Genomic DNA, 20,922 nt, shown 5'->3' with positions numbered 1-20,922 from the left:
GTTTGATCCGTATTGATGGTTGAACATTTTACAAATTGTTAAATTGTATTTAATTATCCTCCTAGTCAATACATAATGTACATCTAGTTAAGATGAGCTTTCAATTAGATGTGTTTAAACCCAACATAGAGTCATCCTCAGTAAAATACATTATAATAATCTAAAAAACATTAGACACACGATTGTATACAGTGCTTGTTAAAAAGTTTTTCATTAAAAATCATGATGAAATAAAATATGAGGCGATGGTCATTATAAAAGTTTTTGTGCTGGAGGTCTTTTATAGTAACTTCCTCATTGCACCTTGATGCAGTTCAGATACGTATATCTGTACACTGTTGATTCTCAATTATTGTATTAAGCCAGAGGCTAACATTATGTAAGTTGCTAGTGAAGTTGAACCATCTGATTCATAATCTGTAATGTGGATAAAGAAAACCAAATTAAGTTTTGAAAAGAATGTGACTAACAGGAACGTTAAAAGCAAGTTTTTGATGATGAAAACAGCTTATGTTACATGGCCCGTCTGTCCTTCCCGTGTTTGCTGACTGCAGAGTCCAGCTCTCGACTGATGCACTCCCACAGTGAAAATGTGTGACGTGCCATTAAGAGGAGGTGGAGTGGGGAAATGGGGTGAGACTTGCAGGTAGTCTGGGAATAGTAACTGAAACTGAGTGTGGCAGTTGTGAATTCTTCTGATCTTGTTTTTTTTTTACTGTAAATAATCGGGATGAAAGTTTTGCATAATATGTTCTTTTTTTCATTTATCTCGTTTAAGTTGTGAGTTGGATTCTTGTATTGATCCATACTAATGTGAAAATTCTCTAAAATATTGAGTAATGGACATCTTTGTTCACGCTGTAGAATTTTTAGATCTTGACCTATTGTGGTCTTTAAGATGGTTGCTCATGGCCGAGAAACAATTATATTTTAAAGCATTGCGGTGTTCTGTATAGCTTATCTTATCAGGAAGTTCTTGCCGGTCTGTTCAATGTATGTTGATCCGCATCCCTGGCATTCTGGTTTATTTATTCCAGAATTTGTGTATTGCTACTATTTACTGTGTGTGAGTAAAATATTATTTTTTCATTGGTGTTGCTGGTTTTAAAGGCAATTTTAGGTTATGTTTTCTTATCATAGGATATAAACTTCATGGTTTTGATCTGTATTAAACTGTGATCACAATAATAATTATTAAATGTTGTATGGGCCACCTTTTTCAATACTATATTATGCAATATTATTGATGCTAAGAATTTAGAGAATAATTTATTTTTCACATTTTACACTTAGTTCATCCCAGATTTTAATGTTAATTGTGTGTTTGTACATTAGTTTTCATGTCAATTGAGTGTTTTTACATTTGTTTAGTTATTACATGTGTTACATTGAGGCTGAAGATGGCCAGCTAAGGCCGAAACTAGTCCCTAGTTTAGTAATGTAATTCAATAATATTGCATAATATAGTATTGAAAAAGGTGGACCATCCAACATTTAATTTTTTTTTCTTAGGATGTTAGTGACGATATGTATATTATTATTATTATTATTAAATGTGAATGTGGCATATTTTTCCTTACTTTTAGATTCTTTCATCAAAGTAGTTTTGGGTTTGATTCTATGTTTGCTAATTAACTAATTTATAAACATTGTGCTAAATCCGTTGCTCACAGCTATTTCGCGAATAGTCTTGACTTCTTTTTTCAAACTTTTTTTGAGAGCGTGATTTTCTAGAGCTCTCTCTAGCATGCTTTTTGTAAGCTTCAGGATGTACTTAATTTTGTTTAGTGGTGTTAGCAGTGTAAGTTGGTTTTCTGTAAATGTTAAATGCCAAGTCATTATTTCTATGGCGTGTTACTGTTATGTCTAGATAATTAAGTGAGCTGTTATTTCCATTTCCATAGTGAATTTTATACTCTGATCAAGACTATTGAGAAGTTCCAAAACTTCTTCTTCTTTGATAACATTCCAATCTATGATAGCTAGAGTTTCACCGAGCTCGATAGCTGCAGTCGCTTAAGTGCGGCCATTATCCAGTATGATATAGATGTTGAGTCCCATAGGGAACCTGAAATATTTGTCCCAAATGAGTAAATTTATAATACCAGTATAAATGGTCCGTTATTGGGCATTATGAATTTTCCAGCTAACTCATTCCTGGTTGCCAGCGTTTCACCCCAGTGTGCTAAGTTGGGCTCATCAGTTGGTAAATAGCACACCTACCAAGACGCATGGCTAGTGCATACTGTGGAGGCGTAGCATACCATAGCAGGGAGTTTGTTCGATTCCTTCACCAGACCGTGGAGGCCACTGCGTAGGCTACTTGGAGCCACCGGCAGTGTCAATGCACTTTGAGAGAATTTGTCTCATTACCAAAAATTGATGCCTGTCTGGCCATCAGATGATATAGATGTTGATTCCCATAGGGAACCTGAAATATTTGTCCTGAATGGGTAAATTTATAATACAAGTATAAATGGTCCGTTATTGGACATCATTAGAGTTTGTGATTTTTAGCATTTGCGATAAATGCGAAATATGCCGAAACTTTGTCAGTGTATGTGCCTTAATCTTATATGACCCGTACGGGTGGTTTTTAGCGATTTCGAATTTGCGATAAAATGCGAAATTGGTTCAAAATGCGAAATTATACAATTTATGCGAAATAGATGCGAAATTCTCAGTTTTATACGAAATAAACATATATTTTTAAAAACTATGCATTTTTCTTAAAATTAAGATATAAATGTTATTTATTTCAGGGGAAATAATTATTACGGCGCTCATTACGATCGTAAAGCGGTAACATGCTTTGACGGGCACTTCCGTCTTGGTGCACAGAACATCTATAAGTTCATTATCGCAGTTAGCTGGTCGGAGAGATTTATTCTCTTTGTTTTGCAGCCTAACCGATTGATGTCAGGTGATATCTGAAGTTATTTTCTCTGTGTAAATAGTAACTCTGAGCTGAAATACGGAAAATAAAAAGCACCTCATTTTGCCGCTCGTTGTAAACAATCATGGCGGCATCCAAGCGCGGCATGGATGAGTTTATTTGAAAATAGTGATGTTGAAAGTGGAAAAGATTCTCTGGAGAGTGAAAATACTTCTTCTTCAAATGACAGTGATGAAAGTGATTCCGATTTCAGTTCCGAGATGATAGTGCCAATTGAAACTACGTGACAAAACCAGAATGCAATAAGAGCGAGTGAGAAGTCTAGTTTTCTTTCTTTTTTTTTTTGCTTCACGTCGCACCGACACAGATAGGTCTTACGGCGACGATGGGACAGGAAAGGCCTAGGAATGGGAAGGAAGCGGCCGTGGCCTTAATTACGATACAGTCCCAGCACTTGCCTGGTGTGAAAATGGGAAACCACGGAAAATCATCTTCAGGGCTGCTGACAGTGGGGTTCGAACCCACTATCTCCTGGATGCGAGTTCACAGCTGCGCGCTCCTAACCGTACGGCCAACTCGCCCGTTGAGAAGTCTAGTAAAATGATACTTGGAATTATGATCTTGTTGACAATAAGCCTCTTTCTGTAACGTGTAAACCAGTTTTTGAAATTCACTCTAGTGAGGAGGGGGTTGGGTAATAATCCGAAAGAAATGGACTTAGGGAATGAATTTCTAACCCCACAGTTCTGGGATCACGTTACTAAGGAAACCAATACCTATGCCTCTACATTTCTTGCTAATTTATCTGCTTCCCTTGAAATCAGTAATACTTACGAACAAAAACATTGGTTTCCTGTTACTATAGTTGAGCTAAAAGCTCACTTTGCTTTGTGTATTCTTATGTAGCCTATGTGATTAATCAAATTTATGTTAAAGTGACGAAAAATAAATAGTATGTAAGGGAATATTTCCTTTCACAAGTAATGGCAGGCCAAAGGGTTAAATCATTCAATGTGTGGAATTTCTTTCACTGGCTAAAGAGCACTGCAAAGACCAGTCAATCAAACAGCAAATACACTTTCAAGCACCACGTTCATTCTCTTTGTGTGTTGACCCTTGATCTTAGTCGGTTATTCTTGACATTGGTGTTGAGTAGTAGTTCTGTTTAAAAGTACGGTAGCGATTTATTTTATTGTCTGTTAGCCATGGGTAGAAGCGAAGTGACGATCAAACAGCATGCAGAAAGTCACAAATCGGGACATTTTTATGTAAGGATACAGATGGCCTTCAATCAAAAACTTGAAGAAGAAAAAAGTGTTTTGCAAGCTTTCCTTGGCAGCACTTCTGTGCATTTGGGCCTCTACGGACAGTGTCGATGTAGAGTTTTTTTTAAGCAAGTACAACATAATTGTAACTGATAGGCGGTCTCAAATGAAGGAGGACACCTTTTAAATAATTGGCATGTTGTACTTAAATCATCATTGAAATTCCTCTTCCTTGTAGGTGTGTTGTACTGTGATAAATAAATACGTTCAAAATAGTATTTTTCACTTTGAAATTGTGTTTGTAAATTTGAAAATAAGCATATTCCTGTGTTCGTTAATACTTCTTGCAGTCTTATGTTGATGTTTGTCTTATTTTCCATAATGAATTCAAAACTGCATGACAAGCAATGTGTGATTAAACAGTATGATTTTACTCCCAACTGTTGTGTGTGCAATTTAGCAAATTATGCCTATTTTTAACCAATTTGCTACAAAATGCTAAATTTGAGAAGTTTAGATGCTACAAAACGCTAAATTTGAAAATCAAAACGCTAAATCACTGATTTTTAACTGCTATAAACCACGAACTCTAGACATCATAAATTTTGCAGCTAACTCATTTCTGGTTGCCAGCGTTTCGCCCCAGTGTGCTAAGTTGGGCTCATGTCATATTTATTCCTTCATTTCATTCATATTCAACATTGACCATGGCTCAAGGCCATCAATATTGTAATTTTCACTTGTACCTAAATCAAGTTACTCATATAATGACAGCTTTTTTTAAGTGAAGTTTTTAATGTAGCCTATTCAATTTTGTAGTCGGTTTTAGATCAATTTTAACCAGGTATCTGATATGGTTTGAGGTAATGATATGGCTGATGATGCCTCATATGAAAGGGCAAAACATGTACTGAAACCGTACAGTGTCCTGTACAGCTCATTGGAATTATAGGTGCCTTTCTACCTCATTAACACTTCTAAAGGTCGCATCATTGGTAGTAGTATGGGCGATGGGGATCAAGCAACGTCCGGCCAGAACGGAACCCGTGAAAGAGCGCCTGGAAAACAAAGGGAAGATGGAGCAGGAGCCAAGCCCCGTGAAAAGGCCCTCTCAACTTGCAGAGAGAGTTGGAGATATGACGTGATGCTGGAGTAGTCAAACACGCCCCTAGGTTTGGCGTAGTTTCCCAGGGATCCAAACTAACAGAAGGAACTTCCGGTTTTTTATACACGTTTCACAAGTGCCAACGTCGAATTTTGGCGTGTAAAGATAATAAGATATTTTGATCCAGACATGGGAAAATTATGTGAGACACACCAATGAATAGAGCTGAATTTTCTGCGTATCCCAGACTAAAAATATGTAATACTTTATTCAGGGGAAGAAAGGAGGTCACCAGATGTCCAGATTTAACAGATTGCAAACACATGTGAACGAGAAAGCATTCCCCAAGCTAAGAGTCACGCTCAAAATTGACTCCACCCCCCAGATGACGCTCATGGAATAATTAAAAGCGGGAAGCGAATTACGTGGAATCTGCCGATCGTCGGTAGGGCATGCCTGGTTCAAAATAAGAGAGCAAAGAGAGGGTTACAATATGCACCATTTAAATGTTCTGAATTCCTGGGATGAAAGGAGCTGCTGTCCTTAATGAACTGTGAATCGTTTACGCCCATTGTTTTCCGGTGCGTATACCATAAAAGCTGAGCTGACCCTCGCTGAAGACAGTTCTTAGCGGGTCGTTGAGAAGGGACATTGTGTCACATTGTGCTCCAGTTTTACAGTCCGAACCCTACTGACCGCATACTGAGACAGTGCTATTGTGTCCGTCGCGGCCGTGAAATACGAAGCCTTTGTGAAGTGTGGACGGGAAACCAAGCGAGCCTAGGCGAATGTCTCTGTGCCGCATGTCATTAAATAAACTGCGGGCATAATTTATAAACGAGTAGCGGGTTTCGGATATATACAGTGCCGGCCTAAATGAGTCCGTGATATTAGTAAATCAGAATCACCAAAATTGCTACTCTAAGTCAGGGTGCTCAAGTGTTGTGAGCTACCCGATTCATGCTGTGAACGCGCTCGCTGTGATTAGCATGACCTGCTTGTTCTCGGTGTAAACTCTGTGTTCGTGTTGCGGTAAACAGAAGACCATGTGACGAGTGGTGAAGTGTTACACATGTGGATTACTCTGAGATTTCAGCTGTGAACGAGATCTCCAGGATGTCAGATTTGTGTGGACCAGGAGTGAAGGACAGCACACCCGTTTACAGCGCTGAGGCCATGCAGCAGTAAACACCGCCATGGGTCTCCCGTGGAAGGAAAAACCACGGCCACCAAATAGATGAGTGATGTCAATATATATCTGAGCACGTTAATGTAGAACCGGTATTAGGATGAGCTTTCCTCTGTAATACCTAAATGTTGTAAAATAATGCATGTCCTAATATGGAAATTTTATTATTCTTGATCATGTTAGCTTAAAATTCAAGGGAAGCTAACTCCCCGGACAACCCATTTGTTTTCTTCTTAATGATTAGTCCATCATGAAGGGTTATTCTTAGTAGTATGTAGAATATCCTAGCAAGTAAGGGAGACAAGGATAGGAGAATATGCGAGTTCCCCTAGGGATGGCTGGAACAATAATAAATGAGCAGGGAAAACCATGTCCAAAGGTTGCTAGTTAATGTCCAACATTGCTATCGTATTTGCTGGGGAAACTCATGGGTCAATCAGACGATGCATGTGTAATTTACACATATAATAAGTGCATGTACAACAAGAGAGAAGAAATCCTGACCGAGAGAGGTGCATAAAATGTGTTATTTAGGGATAATAGTGAGGGACAGATCGCGAGTTTCCCGTGATTCTTGATTAGTTAACCAGAAATGTATGGAATTTTTTTTGTATGCAACCGGCTGAGATTCAGGGAAGCCAGAGTCTTATGGATGGTAAAAATATAAATATATGCATAACCTTGAGCGGTGAGCGAAGAGGAAGCGTGGAATTGAGGAATCATAAGAGTCCTATGCCCAAGGAAAGAAGATATGTGATATGAGACGTAATGAGAGGGCCGAATGCCCAGATAGTTTTATGATGAGATGATTCGGAAGTGATCGCTCTACAAGGAGAATGAGAATGTATGGAATAAATGAGTATTTCTTGGGAATTTTGCGGTAAGATGAATAAACAAATGAAGTGGGCCATAGATATATGTCCCCGAGAAGGGAAGGCTGGACATTGTGAGGGAGAGAAGAATCTGGCGTGGCCAATGAATGAGAAATGGTCATATGAAGTGAATGACCGTCCCCTCCTCTTCTTTTTTTTTGTGAGTGTTTGCTTCTCGCCCTTCGTGACAGAGCGGCCCTGCTGGGCTATTATAGTTAAGGCTTGAGGCTGTGGATCTCCCCCTAATTGCTTGTTGTTTTTAACTAGTTCAGCTAAGACACTTCGATCAATGAGAATATCACGGTAATATAGAAGGTAATTAATAAATGAGTAGGGATCTCCCCCCAATATCCGGTGATATGAGACTGTAGCTAGTTAGGGATTTTTCTTTCAGGAATGCACCTCTTAGTTGGGATTCATCCAGTTCAAGCCCCGGATCAGCAGGGGTCACCTTGGGCAAGCTTCCATTAGGCTTGCACCGGAGGCAGAAGATACTGATAACTATGTTTTCCTTGTAGGAATAGCCTCCTTTATGCATGATGTGTATATATCTGTGTGTATAGTATTTAATGTGCATCTATTTTGAGTTCAAACAGAACTGTTGTTCCACATTGTTTGGTCTTGGTGACAGATACGGGAAGTCCGGGGGGGATTTTAGCTAATGGTATGTGTGTTTTGTCTATGTATTATGTAAATATATATTTTAATATGGTAATCATGTAGGTGCAGGAACCGGTTAATTACGTGCTAAGAACATAAATTAGTAAGTGTAGGGACATCAGCTCATCTCACGGTGTGATCGACAGAATATAAAAAATTGAACAAAAGGTACGAACTAATGAGGGCAAGATAGACAGTAGTGGTCGCAAAACCTCAGTCATACCTTTGTGCAGACGACGCCCATAGGCTAGTCGAATTTTAAAGTGTTAATTATTTTCTTTTCCTCCCGTATGCGGAGAGTTCATTGTCTTTGTAAACCCCCAATTATATGCCTCTTGTCATTTGTAGCAGTGCTAAGCAGTATCCAGTAGACAGTTGAACCCAGAGAATCCTACTTTCACATTACATAAGGCTCCATCTTAAATATTTGTTGTTGATTTTTATTTTTATTTTATTTCGAACGTAACCACTCCCCAAGTGCTCAAGCCGCTGCGGCCAGCACAGAAAGTAGGAAGGTGATCGGTTCAAAGCTCGTTAGGCAAGTCGAGCCGCTCCTTACTCAAGTCTCATCCGTGGGTGTTTACCCTGTTATGTGGAGGCATTCTTATGCGCGGGTCTTCCATTCGAGGCCCGGAAGGGTGTAGTACCAATTCTTATTTTAATGAGGATTTAACTCTAACATATTGAGTTGTATTGAATAGGTGGAAGAGAAATAAATTTCTTACATTTATCATAAGGCTCTTCATAATAAGAGCTTGAATTGCTTTCCAAGAAATAAATACTGAATTATAAAAGACTGATAAATGGGTCTTTTTTAAAGCCACAGGTGATGGTTTTATTATGGTAAGGTAAAATACCTATTGTACAGTACAATGAACATGCTTGCATACTTACTGTTGAAAAGCCCGCTTCCAAGCTGCTATTATGATTGCCTTACTAACCACATCCGGCATAGTGAAGTCTTGGGTCACAGTTTGGTCAGACAGTGCTACATGAAGAAAGCCTTTACTGGCTGCAGTGAACAGGCGAACAGGTCCAGTCATCTTATCCGTGAAGCCTTCAAAGGGTTCTCTCAGAGTTGCCAAAACTGTAAATAAAGAGATTCATATAAATAGGTTTCTTAAAATTGACTTTTTAAATTTGCCAACACAGGAAGAAATGTTTAATTACATTCAGCACTTAACTCATGGCAATGCTAATATACAGTACTAGCAAGATACCCGTGCTTCGCTACGGTATTATACTGAAATTTATAATTGAATGCTTATTGTTTTAGATATATAATCCGCCGAAATTCGCGATCTGGCTCGTTTTCTGCGAGAATCCACCAAAATTCCCGATCTGACTGGTTTTCTATGATTTTACGGCACGTTTCCTCCCATTTTTAAATCTTCCTTTCCAGCAATCGATTTCGTACTTCCCGGGCTAGGCTCAGGTATTCCTCCCGGTCAGTTGGGTTCGTAAATCTTTGCCATCTTTTCCTATAATATTTTTAATATGGATAAAATCCTTCAGGAGATCCGGCGTGGTGTCATATTGGGTGCCTTGGTGGCACTGAACCCGCGGCCGGACTGCATTCTTAGTCATTACCCGTCCAGGAGCCGTTTCCAGCGCGGTCCGCGCATTTGACGACGGTCCGGAATATTATTATTATTATTATTATTATTATTATTATTATTATTATTATTATGTGTTGCTGGAATGGCTGATGACAGGGAAAACTGGAGTATCCGGAGAAAAACCTGTCCCGCCTCCGTTTTGTCCAGCACGAATGCCACATGGAGTGACCGGGATTTGAACCACGGAACCCAGCTGTGAGAGGCCGGCGCGCTGCCGCCTGAGAAACGGAGGATCCTGATAAGTACATTAATAACAGTAAAATCAATTGGTCTCACCTCCTTCTACACCCCACCCCCCACCGCCGTTAAGTTTAATTACCGCCAACCCCCCCCCCCCCCACCAACAAATTTAAAAGAATGCTTGTTTCTTTATGTTTAAGGGAGATTCCAGACACCAATGTTCACGTCTATTACCTTCGGTTTTGAGATGTAAATATCCCCATCAAAATAATTCAGTTTCTTTCACTTCCTTTCACACTCCTTCCCCCCCCCCCCCCCCCCTAAGTGAATTTTCCCGCAAAAAGTACTTGTTTCTTTAATAGTAAAGGATCTTCTAAATACCAATTATCACGACTCTGACTTCTTCAGTTTTTGATTTATGTGTCCTCATGAAAGGAATTCAACTCCTTTACACTCCCGCCCTCCAAGATGGTTTCCCCACCAAAACGCGTTCTTCTTTGTTTTTAAAGGAGGTCCAAATACGAATTTTCACGTCTGTAACAACTTTAGTTTTTATTAGATGTATGTATTCTCATACAATTAAGTCAATTAATTTTTCAATTCTTTCACCCCCCCCCCCCCCTTCTTTGGATTTTCCGAGAATACGCGTTTCTTTACTTTTAAAGCAGATTGCAAATATCAAATTTCACGTCTGTAACATCTTCATTTTTGAGATATTAGTAGCCTAATTAAAAGAATTCATCACCATTTTCAGTCACTTTTACCCCCCCCCCCCCTCCCTCCAACCAAGTGGTATTTACGAAAACTAAAAGTACACGTTTCTTTATGTTTAATAGAGATAAAAAAATACCATTTTTCTCTTCTGTAACATGCTAAGTTTTTTTAGATATACTGTAAAAATTCTCATTTTAAAATTTCACCCCTTTTGAGTTCCCTTTAAGTGGAGTTTCCAAAAACAAATCACCTATATTTTTTTACATTTACAGGAGATTTACACCCACTCTTTACGTCTGTAACATTTTACGTTTCCAAGATATTCTGTAGATAGTCTTTCAAAAAATTCACCCCAATTTGTCACTCCTGTTTAACCGCCATTAATTGGCTTTTCCAAAAACTAAAACATACGTGTTTCTTTATTTTTAAAGGAGATCCCATATGCAAATTATCAGTTCTGTAATATCTTTCGTTTATGAGATATGTGTATCCTCATTAAAGGCATTCAACCCATTTTTCACCCTTTTACACCCCTCCTATTAGGATTTACGGGAAACAAAAAAATACGTGTTCCTTTATTTTTAGAGGAGATTCTAACTACCAATTTTTACATCTGTAAATTTTAAAGTTTTAAGATGTAGACACACTCATTTTAAAAAATTCACCCCCTCTTTTCACCCCCAATATTTGGATTTTCCAAAAACGAAAAAATGCGTGTTTCTTTACTTTTAAAGTAGATCCAAAATACCAATTTTCAGGTCTGTAATATCTTCAGGTTCTGAAATATAAGTAGCCTCATGACAGGCATTCAACCCATTATTCACCCTTTTAAACCCTTCCTATTGGGATTTTCCGAAAACAAAAGAATACGTGTTTTTTTATTTTTAAAGGAGATTCTAAACACCAATTTTTACATGTATAAACTTGAAAAGTTTTGAGATATAGATACACTCATTTTAAAAAATCACCCCTTTTCAACCCCCCCCCAATTAATTATATTTTCCACAGACAAAAATACGTGTTTCTTTATTTTAAAAGGAGATCCCAAACACCAATTTTCAGGTCTGTAATATCTTCAGGTTGTGAAATATAAGTAGACTCATGAAATGCATTCGACCCCTTTTTCAACCTTTACCACCCTTCCTATTAAGATTTTCCGAAAGCGAAATATACGTGTTTCTTTATTTTTAATGGAGATTCTAAATACCAATTTTTACATCTATAACTTTTAAAAGTTTTGAGATATAGATACAATCATTTTAAAATATTAGGCCTACCCCCTTTTCACCCCCCTTAATTGGGTTTTCCAGAAACAAAAAATACATGTTTTTTTATTTTTAAAGGAGATCCCAAACACCAATTTTCAGGTCTATAATATCTTCAGTTTCTGAGATATAAGTAGCCTCATTAAAGGCATTCAACCCCTTTTTCACCCCTTTTCACTCCTCCTATTGCGATTTTCCGAAAACAAAAAAAGTACGTGTTTCTTTATTTTTAATGAAGATTCTAAATACCAATTTTTACATCTGCAAACTTTAAAAGTTTGGAGATATAGATTCACTCATTTTAAAAATTCACCCCCTTTTCACCCTCCCATTAATTGGATTTTACAAAAACAAAAAAATACGTGCTTCTTTATTTTTAAAAGAGATCCAAAGTACCAATTTTCAGGTCTGTAATATCTTCAGTTTCTGAGATATAAGTACCGGTATCCCGATTAAAGGCATTCAACCCATTTTCCCCCATTTTCACCCTTTTTCATCCCTCCTATTGGGATTTTCTGAAAACAAAAAAATACGTGTTTCCTTATTTTTAAAGAAGATTCTAAATACCAATTTTTACACCTATAAACTTTTAAAGTTTTGAGATATAAATACACTCATTTTAAAATTTCACCCCCTTAGCGACGGAATATCCAAAAATCCTCTCTTAGCGAGCACCTACATTTTAATATGAATATATCCCCAAAATTCCATTTCTTTATGTCCAGTAGTTTTGGCTCGGCGATGATGAATCAGTCAGTCAGTCAGGACAAGTTATTTTATATATATAGATATTGACTAGTTTGATTCAGCTCTTCATGATACCCTATCCTGTGGAAGTCTTTTCACTTGCATTCATACTTATTGCAGCCTAGATGTACAAACATATCTATATGTCATATTTGTTCCTTAGCCTCCTCATTCCTACACATTGCCTTCCAACACTTAGTGAGTAATATCAGCAATGGAAAGGAACAAACAAGTGACAAATCAGTCATTTATACAAAGACAAGAACATGAAAAAGAGCAAATAACAGGATAAACATGAAGACAGGTCAGTAGGAAAAAAAAAAAAGATAAAAAAGATAAAAAGAGGGACAAGATAAACATAATAACATAAAAGGAACAAGGACGCTCTCCACATCTTCATACACTCCTGTCTTCAAACAGAAGGACTCTCTTCCCATCGTTTCCGGTTCTACATCCATTTCATCTGATAAAGTTTCTGTTAGATATATTCCCAAGTTATTTAGTTCTTTTTCTGGGTTGAACCATGTTATTGTTTTCTGTACATTTTAGTTTGCCAACATTGCAAATACACTGCAGTATTCTTTGTCAAGGTGACTGAAATACCCCTACTCGCTCTGAGGTAATCAGAGTCCCAGGCTCTAATTAACTATGAGTTAGTTGTTATGCTGGCCTTTAGCCTTCTCTCTCAGCCTGATGTAAGCCCTTTGTGGTCTCTTGAGAATTCTGAAATGTATGTATCACAGCCAGGTAGCTGGGAATTGCCAGTGCTGTTATGTAACTTGAGGTTTATCCTGTATGTTCATGTTGCAACCTGCATCTTTTAATCTATGTATAATAGTCATCCAAGAATTGCTGATTTTCTGTGTCTTGTCTCTTAGTATGACAGATATGTTCTTTTGTTTTGCCTACATAACATGTACCACATCTACATTCACCTGGGCGCTCGCAAGAGGGAGCTAGGGGGGGGGGGGGGCACTTGCCCCACCTGCAATTCTAAAAAGTTTGATGTTCAATTGTTTAATATCATACCAGATTATTTCATAAACTGAACTTACTGACAGCTATCTAGCATCTGTTATAATCAGAAATTTCTGTAAACAATTTAATGTTGTTGACGTTATATTGGTTTTTATATTATACTATTTTGAAGAAAATTGTTAACGTGCCCCCGCCCCCCACCTGGAGAACATCTTGCAGGCACCCATGTACATTCAATTTGATAGACTCCAGGGGCCTGTACTTATAATACGTCTCTCACTGGTGCAGATAATGGGTTAACTTCTGGTGTGGTTTATAGATGGTCTGTATGTCATATATGTCTGTAGTTTTTCTGTTTTAAATAAGTATTGCTGAGAGCAATAAAGATCACAATATGAAGATAAAGTCGGAATACAAGAGGACAAATTTGGGCAAATATTCATTTATAGGAAGAGGAGTTAGAGATTGGGAAAGTTACCAAGGGAGATGTTCGATAAATTTCGGAATTCTTTTCAATTATTTAAGGAAAGACTATAAACAACAGGTAGGGAATCTGTCACCTGGGTGACTGTCCTAAATGTTGATCAACTGACCTTTTGGACTCAACTTGATAATGTCCTATCTGGATTTGAGACTCCAGTCATTCTTTAAGATGATTTCAACACCCATTTGGGTAAGGAGCAAAAGTTACGATAAAGTATAGATGAACATCTAGTCCACGCCCAAACCAACCACAATGGAAAATGCCTCAATGACACCTGCAAGTAGATAAACCTTAATATCGTGACCACCTACTTCAGAAAGAATTTTATTTTTTTGCTTTACGTCGCACTGACACAGATAGGTCTTATGGCGACGATGGGATAGGAAAGGCCTAGGAGTTGGAAGGAAGCGGCTGTGGCCTTAATTATGGTACAGCCCTGGCATTTGCCTGGTGTGAAAATGGAAAACCACGGAAAACCATCTTCAAGGCTGCCGACAGTGGGACTCGAACCCACTATCTCCCGATTACTGGATACTGGCCGCATTGATCAAGGCGGATTTAAATAAACTATTATAAATAGTTATATTACACATTCAGACCAGTCAATATGGACCAAACACAATATTAACCTATCATGGTTAAGTTTATTAACAGTACAGCTATCGAGCTCGGTTCAGAAAGAATTATCATAAATGTATGATCTGGCACTAAAGAACTGATTGGTGAATGCTTGAAAAACCATGTTGTGATATAGAATGTGAAAGGGCTTAGAGGTGCTAATATTGATTCAGACCATTATCTAACTAAGGCTAGAAAATGGTTTTTACCAAAGTCCCACCACAGATCCCAAATACTGAAGATCCATGGATTTTGTATCAACGGACTCATGATAAATCAAAATGTCATTCATGATTACCACAAAGAGTTTGAGTCTCGGGAATAACACATGTGAGAAGACATTTCCAAGAAAGTTCAGAATGCTGCTACTCTAATGATCAATTTAGTAGAAAAAAAGACACCCATAGTGAACTGAACAGTGTAAATAAGCTCAGAAAAAACTGTCTCAAGCCTGGAATCACAGATTCCATAAGATCTGCTTCTGCAACAAACTAAAGAGTATCATCAGATCATATCTCTTCATACCAAACCGTTTGTATTGACTTTTATTGATTTCAAGAAGGCTTATGACTCTGTCGATCGATTCATTCTTTTTTATATCGTCAAGGAAATGGGTGTGGACAACAAGACTTGTTCCATCATCAAACAAACTATGACCAACACCTATTCACAAGTACAATTCATGGGCAAAATCTCTAGATCCTTTGAGATTAAGACTGGTGTTCATCAAGGTGATGGGGTCTCAGCCATTCTTTTCTGCTGTGTTCTTGGTAAGGTCATCTGTGAGTGGAGAAACAGACTAGGCTTGGCACTGGATCCAAAGCAGTGAATGTGGACTGCCTTGTATTTGCAGATGGTATAGTCCTAACAGCAGATGACAAATGAACTCAGCACTGCCTGCCTCGAGGTTGAAATATTACAAAAAGTAGCTGAAGCTGTAGGTTTCCAGATATCTTTTGGTAAAACTGAAGCTATGATGTCTGACCTTAATAATACCACTGCATTCTCCACACCAAATATGGAAATATCAAATGTTCCATTCATTTTAAGTATCTTGGACAGATCATTTCCTTTAATGCATTGGAGATAGAAGCTCTGAAATATCAGGCTAAATGCATGAAAACAGCTTTTGACCTCTGCAAACCCAATTATCAGTCCAGATCAATTTCATGGCAGTACAAATACTGCTACTATACAATAGTAATATCTCCAGAAGCTTTATATGATGCTGAGAGCTTGGCTCTCACTCACCCTACTGAGAGGAGCCAAATGAAAAAGAGGAACTTCTTAAGAAAGGTCTTCAGCCCATGTCAAAATCCTGAAAGCGAATATCACCTGAGGTCAAATGCAGAGCTGTATCTACTATAAACTTGTAGAGCTCCCACTTGTTATGAAGAAGCATTGTCTTATGTTTTACAGTTATCTGTCTCAAACACCTCACACCAGAATATCTAAAACAATTCCTGATCTTCTCATGACTTGGAAATGTACCACTCCATAAGCAACTGCATTGAATGACAATCTGTCCGGTGTCTCTGAGAAACTGGTTCAGGACAGAATTAAGTTCAGGACTTGGACACATGGTTTAAATGATTTTCTGGAAAGAGTGAGAGAACAACCTGGTGTACAGTGGTCTGAAGAGTGAATAACTACATCCTTCATCTAGATGAAGGAGTACTGGAAATCCAGAAAGGCTGACAAGTGTTAACCATGGTCTCAAGAGACCCAAACTTTTTTTTTTGCTAGTTGCTTTACGTTGCATCGACACAGATAGGTCTTATGGCAACGATGGGACAGGATGGGAAGGCAACCAAGATGGCGACTACTGTGTGTGAGTCTGTGATATCCGTAGTAGATAATGGTGTAAGATGCAGTGAAAAATGTGGCAAATGCAGAAGAGTAGTTAAAAATGGGATTCTGTGTCGTAAGTGTGATGAATGGTACCGTACCATTTTCGTTGTGCAAATATTGTAAATAGGACTGATATTGAAGAAAGTGAGTGGCTGTGTCCCGAGTGTAAACAAACTGATAGTGAGGCAGAACAACAAGAAAGAGAGACTTACGAAACTATAATTAAGATTTTAGGAGTGCTACAAGAGGACTTATGCGCTCTGAAACATGAAAATGAATGCTTAAAGGACAGAATAAAGAAACTGGAAGATAAAGAAGACATTGGAGAAGAAAGATCGCCATGGACGGAAGTGACGCGTGGCCATTTTAGGCCTAATGTTAAACATATGGGAGAAACTACGTACAACTTAAAACCGGGAAAAAACTCTTTGCAGTGCCAAAATAGATTTCAGTTATTGCAGCAAGTTCCAGAAGAAGACACACCAAGTTTTCCAAATAATTTTAAATCCAGTGGAGGTAAGAAAACCAACCGAAAGTCAAGATCGCCAAAGATTCATCTCTACGCAGACAGTCAAGGGCGGGGTATGGCAGAAGGCATCAAGGATGAGCTGCAGAATCCAGAGACTGAGGTTTTAGGACTAATAAAACCAGGTGCCAAAACCGAAGACGTCCTTTCAAGTTGTGATCCTGTGTCAGAGAAGGACAATTATGTGGTGATTGTGAGTGGTACAAATGACATTGCTGCAAATGAAGGTGAGGAACTAATTACGACTCTCAGAGGTAAGATTTCCAAACTACATGACTCAAAAGTAATTGTAGTAAATGTGCCACCCAGGTATGACCTTTTAGAGGACTCATGTGTGAACAAAGCTGTACATGATGTAAATATAAAAATCAAGAGATTATGTAAGAGTTTTAGAAATGTCTTATGTAGTAGATACTTTAGGTCTTGGCAGGCAAATGTTCACTAGACATGGGTTACATCTAAATGGTAATGGAAAAGCAACTCTCTGTAGACAAATTGCTACAATTATCAACAGAGATTTGCAAACTAATCGGTACTTAAGAAAACCCATACCACTAAACTGGCACATACAGGGAAACTTGCCAGAAAACCCAGACCCTTAAATCAAGATCTATGTACAAGGATCTGGGTTCCAGGGAAGTTCTCAACTCATGAGTCAAACGTTACCCCATTGCAACAGTCAAGTTTTAGGGAGGAAGGAGGTCTGAGATTGCTCTTGGTAAACTGTCAGAGTGTAGTAAATAAACAATTAAAATTCGGTACATTGATGGAATCTTATGAGAAGGATGTGGTGATAGGAGTGGAATCGTGGTTGAGAGAAGGGGTGGGTAATACAGAAGTATTTCCAGAAGGGTATACAGTCTATCGTAGAGACCGAGGAGATAAAAAAGGAGGAGGGGTATTTATTCTGGTGAAGGAAACTTATTGTTCGCATGAATGGTTTACTGATGAAAGGGATGAAATATTAGGGATAAAATTAGTTTGTAATAATATGAAGGAGGTGGGAATTATAGGAACATATAGGCCTGGAAGAGAGGAAAGAGATATGGAAATATTTGAGAAAATAATAGATTATACTCATAAAAACAATAATGATACAGTAATAATTGGGGGAGATCTAAACTTGCCTGAAGTTGAATGGAATGGAGCTGCAAGTGAAGCCCATGAACAGAAACTGGCAAATAAGTTAATTTGGGAGGGAGGATTTACACAAGTAGTACAAGAACCAACTCGTCTCAATAACTTGCTAGATGTATTCTTGGTTAAACCATGGGAAATTGTTGATAAAACTGAGGTAATTGAAGGAATAGGTGACCATATGGCTGTAATAATGGATGTAGGACTCGTACCAAAAATGCTTAATAAGAGGGTCACAAAAGACAAGAAATTATACAGAAAAACTAAAGTTGATGAATTTGGGACTTACCTTAAATCACAATTCAGTTGTTGGATAAGTGAAGGGAATAATGTGGATACACTTTGGGCTAAATTTAAAGGAATAATTTGGGAAGGAGAGAAGAGATTTGTACCTGTTAAGAAGGGTAAAATGACCTCAGACCCTGTTTATTACACAAGGGAAATAAGAAAATTAAAAAGAAAATGTAGAATAGTAAACAGGAAAATCAAAGAAGGTAGGGAGAATAGAGAAACTAGAAAACAACTAATGAGGGAACTGAATAGAGTGAAAAAGGAAGCAAAAGAGAATTATATGAATGGCATTCTTCAAGAGGGTAATGACCACAAAGGGAAATGGAAAAAGCTGTATTCATATATTAGGAATCAAAAAGGAAAAGGAATCCAAATTCCTACAATGGTGGGAGAAGGGGGTGAACACTACTTAACAGATACTGAGAAAGCAAACCTCTTTAGTAGGGAATTCCGTGATTCAGTAGAAGATTGTCAGGACTTGGAAACCGTAACAGAAGATAGAGAGGGAGAGACACAGAGGGAAACAAGAAGTTTCTCATTCACAAATGAAGATATTTTCAGAGAAATCCAACTGCTTCAGCAAGGAAAAGCAGCAGGAAGTGATCAAATTACTGGGGAGGTATTAAAGACAATGGGGTGGTATATAGTGCCTTATTTAAAATTTCTCTTTGACTATGTCATAAATAATAGTGTGATACCAAAGGAATGGAAGGAATCTATAATAATACCAATTTATAAAGGAAAGGGTGATAAAAGGAAACCAGAGAACTACAGACCAATCAGCCTGACCAGTATAGTTTGTAAAATACTGGAGAGTTTAATAGCAAAGTACATCAGAGGGATATGTGATGATAAAAATTGGTTCATGAGGAGCCAGTATGGATTTAGAAAGAAATTTTCTTGCGAGGCACAACTGGTGGGATTTCAGCAGGACATATCAGATCAGTTAGATTCAGGAGGCCAGTTAGATTGCATAGCCATAGATCTTTCCAAAGCCTTTGATAGAGTGGAACATGGAATATTATTAAAGAAATTGGAGGGAATAGGATTGGACGTAAAGGTTATACGTTGGATAACATTTCTAAATTCAAGGGTTCAGAAAGTCAAAGTAGGAAATAATATATCACAGGAAGAGAAAGTCTGGAAGGGAATTGCACAGGGTAGTATAATCGGTCCGTTACTTTTCTTAATATACGCAAATGATTTAGGGAACAATATAACATCGAAAATAAGATTGTATGCAGATGACATAATTGTTTATAGGGAAATAAATAACATTGAGGATTGTTGAGAATTACAAAGGGACTTTGACAGTATCCAGGAATGGGTTGAAGAAAATAATATGAAGATTAATGGAGACAAATCAACTGTTACAACTTTTACAAACAGGAGCTTTAAAACTGAATTTGAATATACTTTGGATGAGGTAGTTATCCCAAAAGATGGCAAGTGCAGATACTTAGGTGTGAGATTTGAAAGTAATTTGCACTGGAAGGGTCATGTTGGATGACATTGTTGGGAAAGCATACAGATCGTTACATGTCATAATGAGGCTACTTAAAGGATGCAACAAAGAATTAAAAGAAAAATGTTACTTAAGTATGGTTCGTCCATTATTGGAATATGCAAACAGTGTTTGGGATCCTCACCAAGAATACCTAATAAAAGAACTAGATGGTGTGCAGAGGAAAGCAGCAAGGTTTGTAACAGGGGATTTCAGGAGAAAGAGTAGTGTATCAGAAATGTTAAAGGAACTTTGTGGGAAACTTTAAGTAAGAGAAGGGAGGAAAGTAGACTTATAGGATTATATAGAGCCTATACAGGAGAAGAAGCATGGGGAGATATCCGTGAGAGGCTTCGGTTGGAAAATAATTATATTGGTAGAACTGACCACAAGTACAAAATTAGAAGGAATTTTAGCAGAAGCGATTGGGGTAAATTTTCTTTCATTGGGAAGGGCGTGAAGGAGTGGAACAGTTTACCAGGGGTAGTGTTTGATCCTTTTCCAAAATCTGTACAGATATTCAAGAAGAGAATAAACAACAACAGAGATAATAAATTAAATGTTAGAGGGCATTCGACCAGTGCAGGATATAGCAAATAATAAATGTGTGTGATTAAATTAATTCCATCCCCTGGTCTAAGGAGTTTGGACAGCCCAAGTAGGGGACTGCCTGTAGGGGTGAAGTACAGTGGGGACTTCGAGGGCCCTGGGACCGCTACGGTAGCTGTGAAGGCCCTTCAGGAACTCTGAAAAGTGGTGGCAAAAGGGGCTCTGGTTAAGACGCAGCAGGTCGTTATGCTACTTATGTTCCAAAATGGGTAAAATATAAATATGTAAATAAATTCAATGTTAATTTTAATCTTATACCAGTTGTATAGTATTATTAGAAGTAATTTCACATACCGTACTGTATATAAGTTGACTATGTTTGTAAGATATTATAAGTAGAATTTTGTAAACAATATAAATTTATGAAGGATGATGTGTGTGTTTAATAGAAAATATTATTAGCGTAAATTGT

At 37.8% G+C, this 20,922-nt stretch overlaps 1 protein-coding gene across 4 annotated transcripts in view; it reads right to left on the bottom strand.

Moving 5' to 3' along the window:
• The window catches only part of LOC136856744 (putative fatty acyl-CoA reductase CG5065), a 110,977-nt gene that overhangs the window by 27,428 nt on the left and 62,627 nt on the right, over window positions 1-20,922 (bottom strand). For all 4 annotated transcript variants that reach the window (XM_067134830.2, XM_067134829.2, XM_067134827.2 and 1 more), the window contains exon 6: window positions 8,882-9,074. In XM_067134830.2, the coding sequence (XP_066990931.2) occupies window positions 8,882-9,074 (193 nt within the window). The remainder of the gene's footprint in view (window positions 1-8,881; window positions 9,075-20,922) is intronic.

Source organism: Anabrus simplex, chromosome 1, assembly GCF_040414725.1.
Source record: "Anabrus simplex isolate iqAnaSimp1 chromosome 1, ASM4041472v1, whole genome shotgun sequence".
Lineage (NCBI taxonomy): Eukaryota > Metazoa > Arthropoda > Insecta > Orthoptera > Tettigoniidae > Anabrus > Anabrus simplex.
This window is presented reverse-complemented; position numbering and strand designations above follow the sequence as displayed.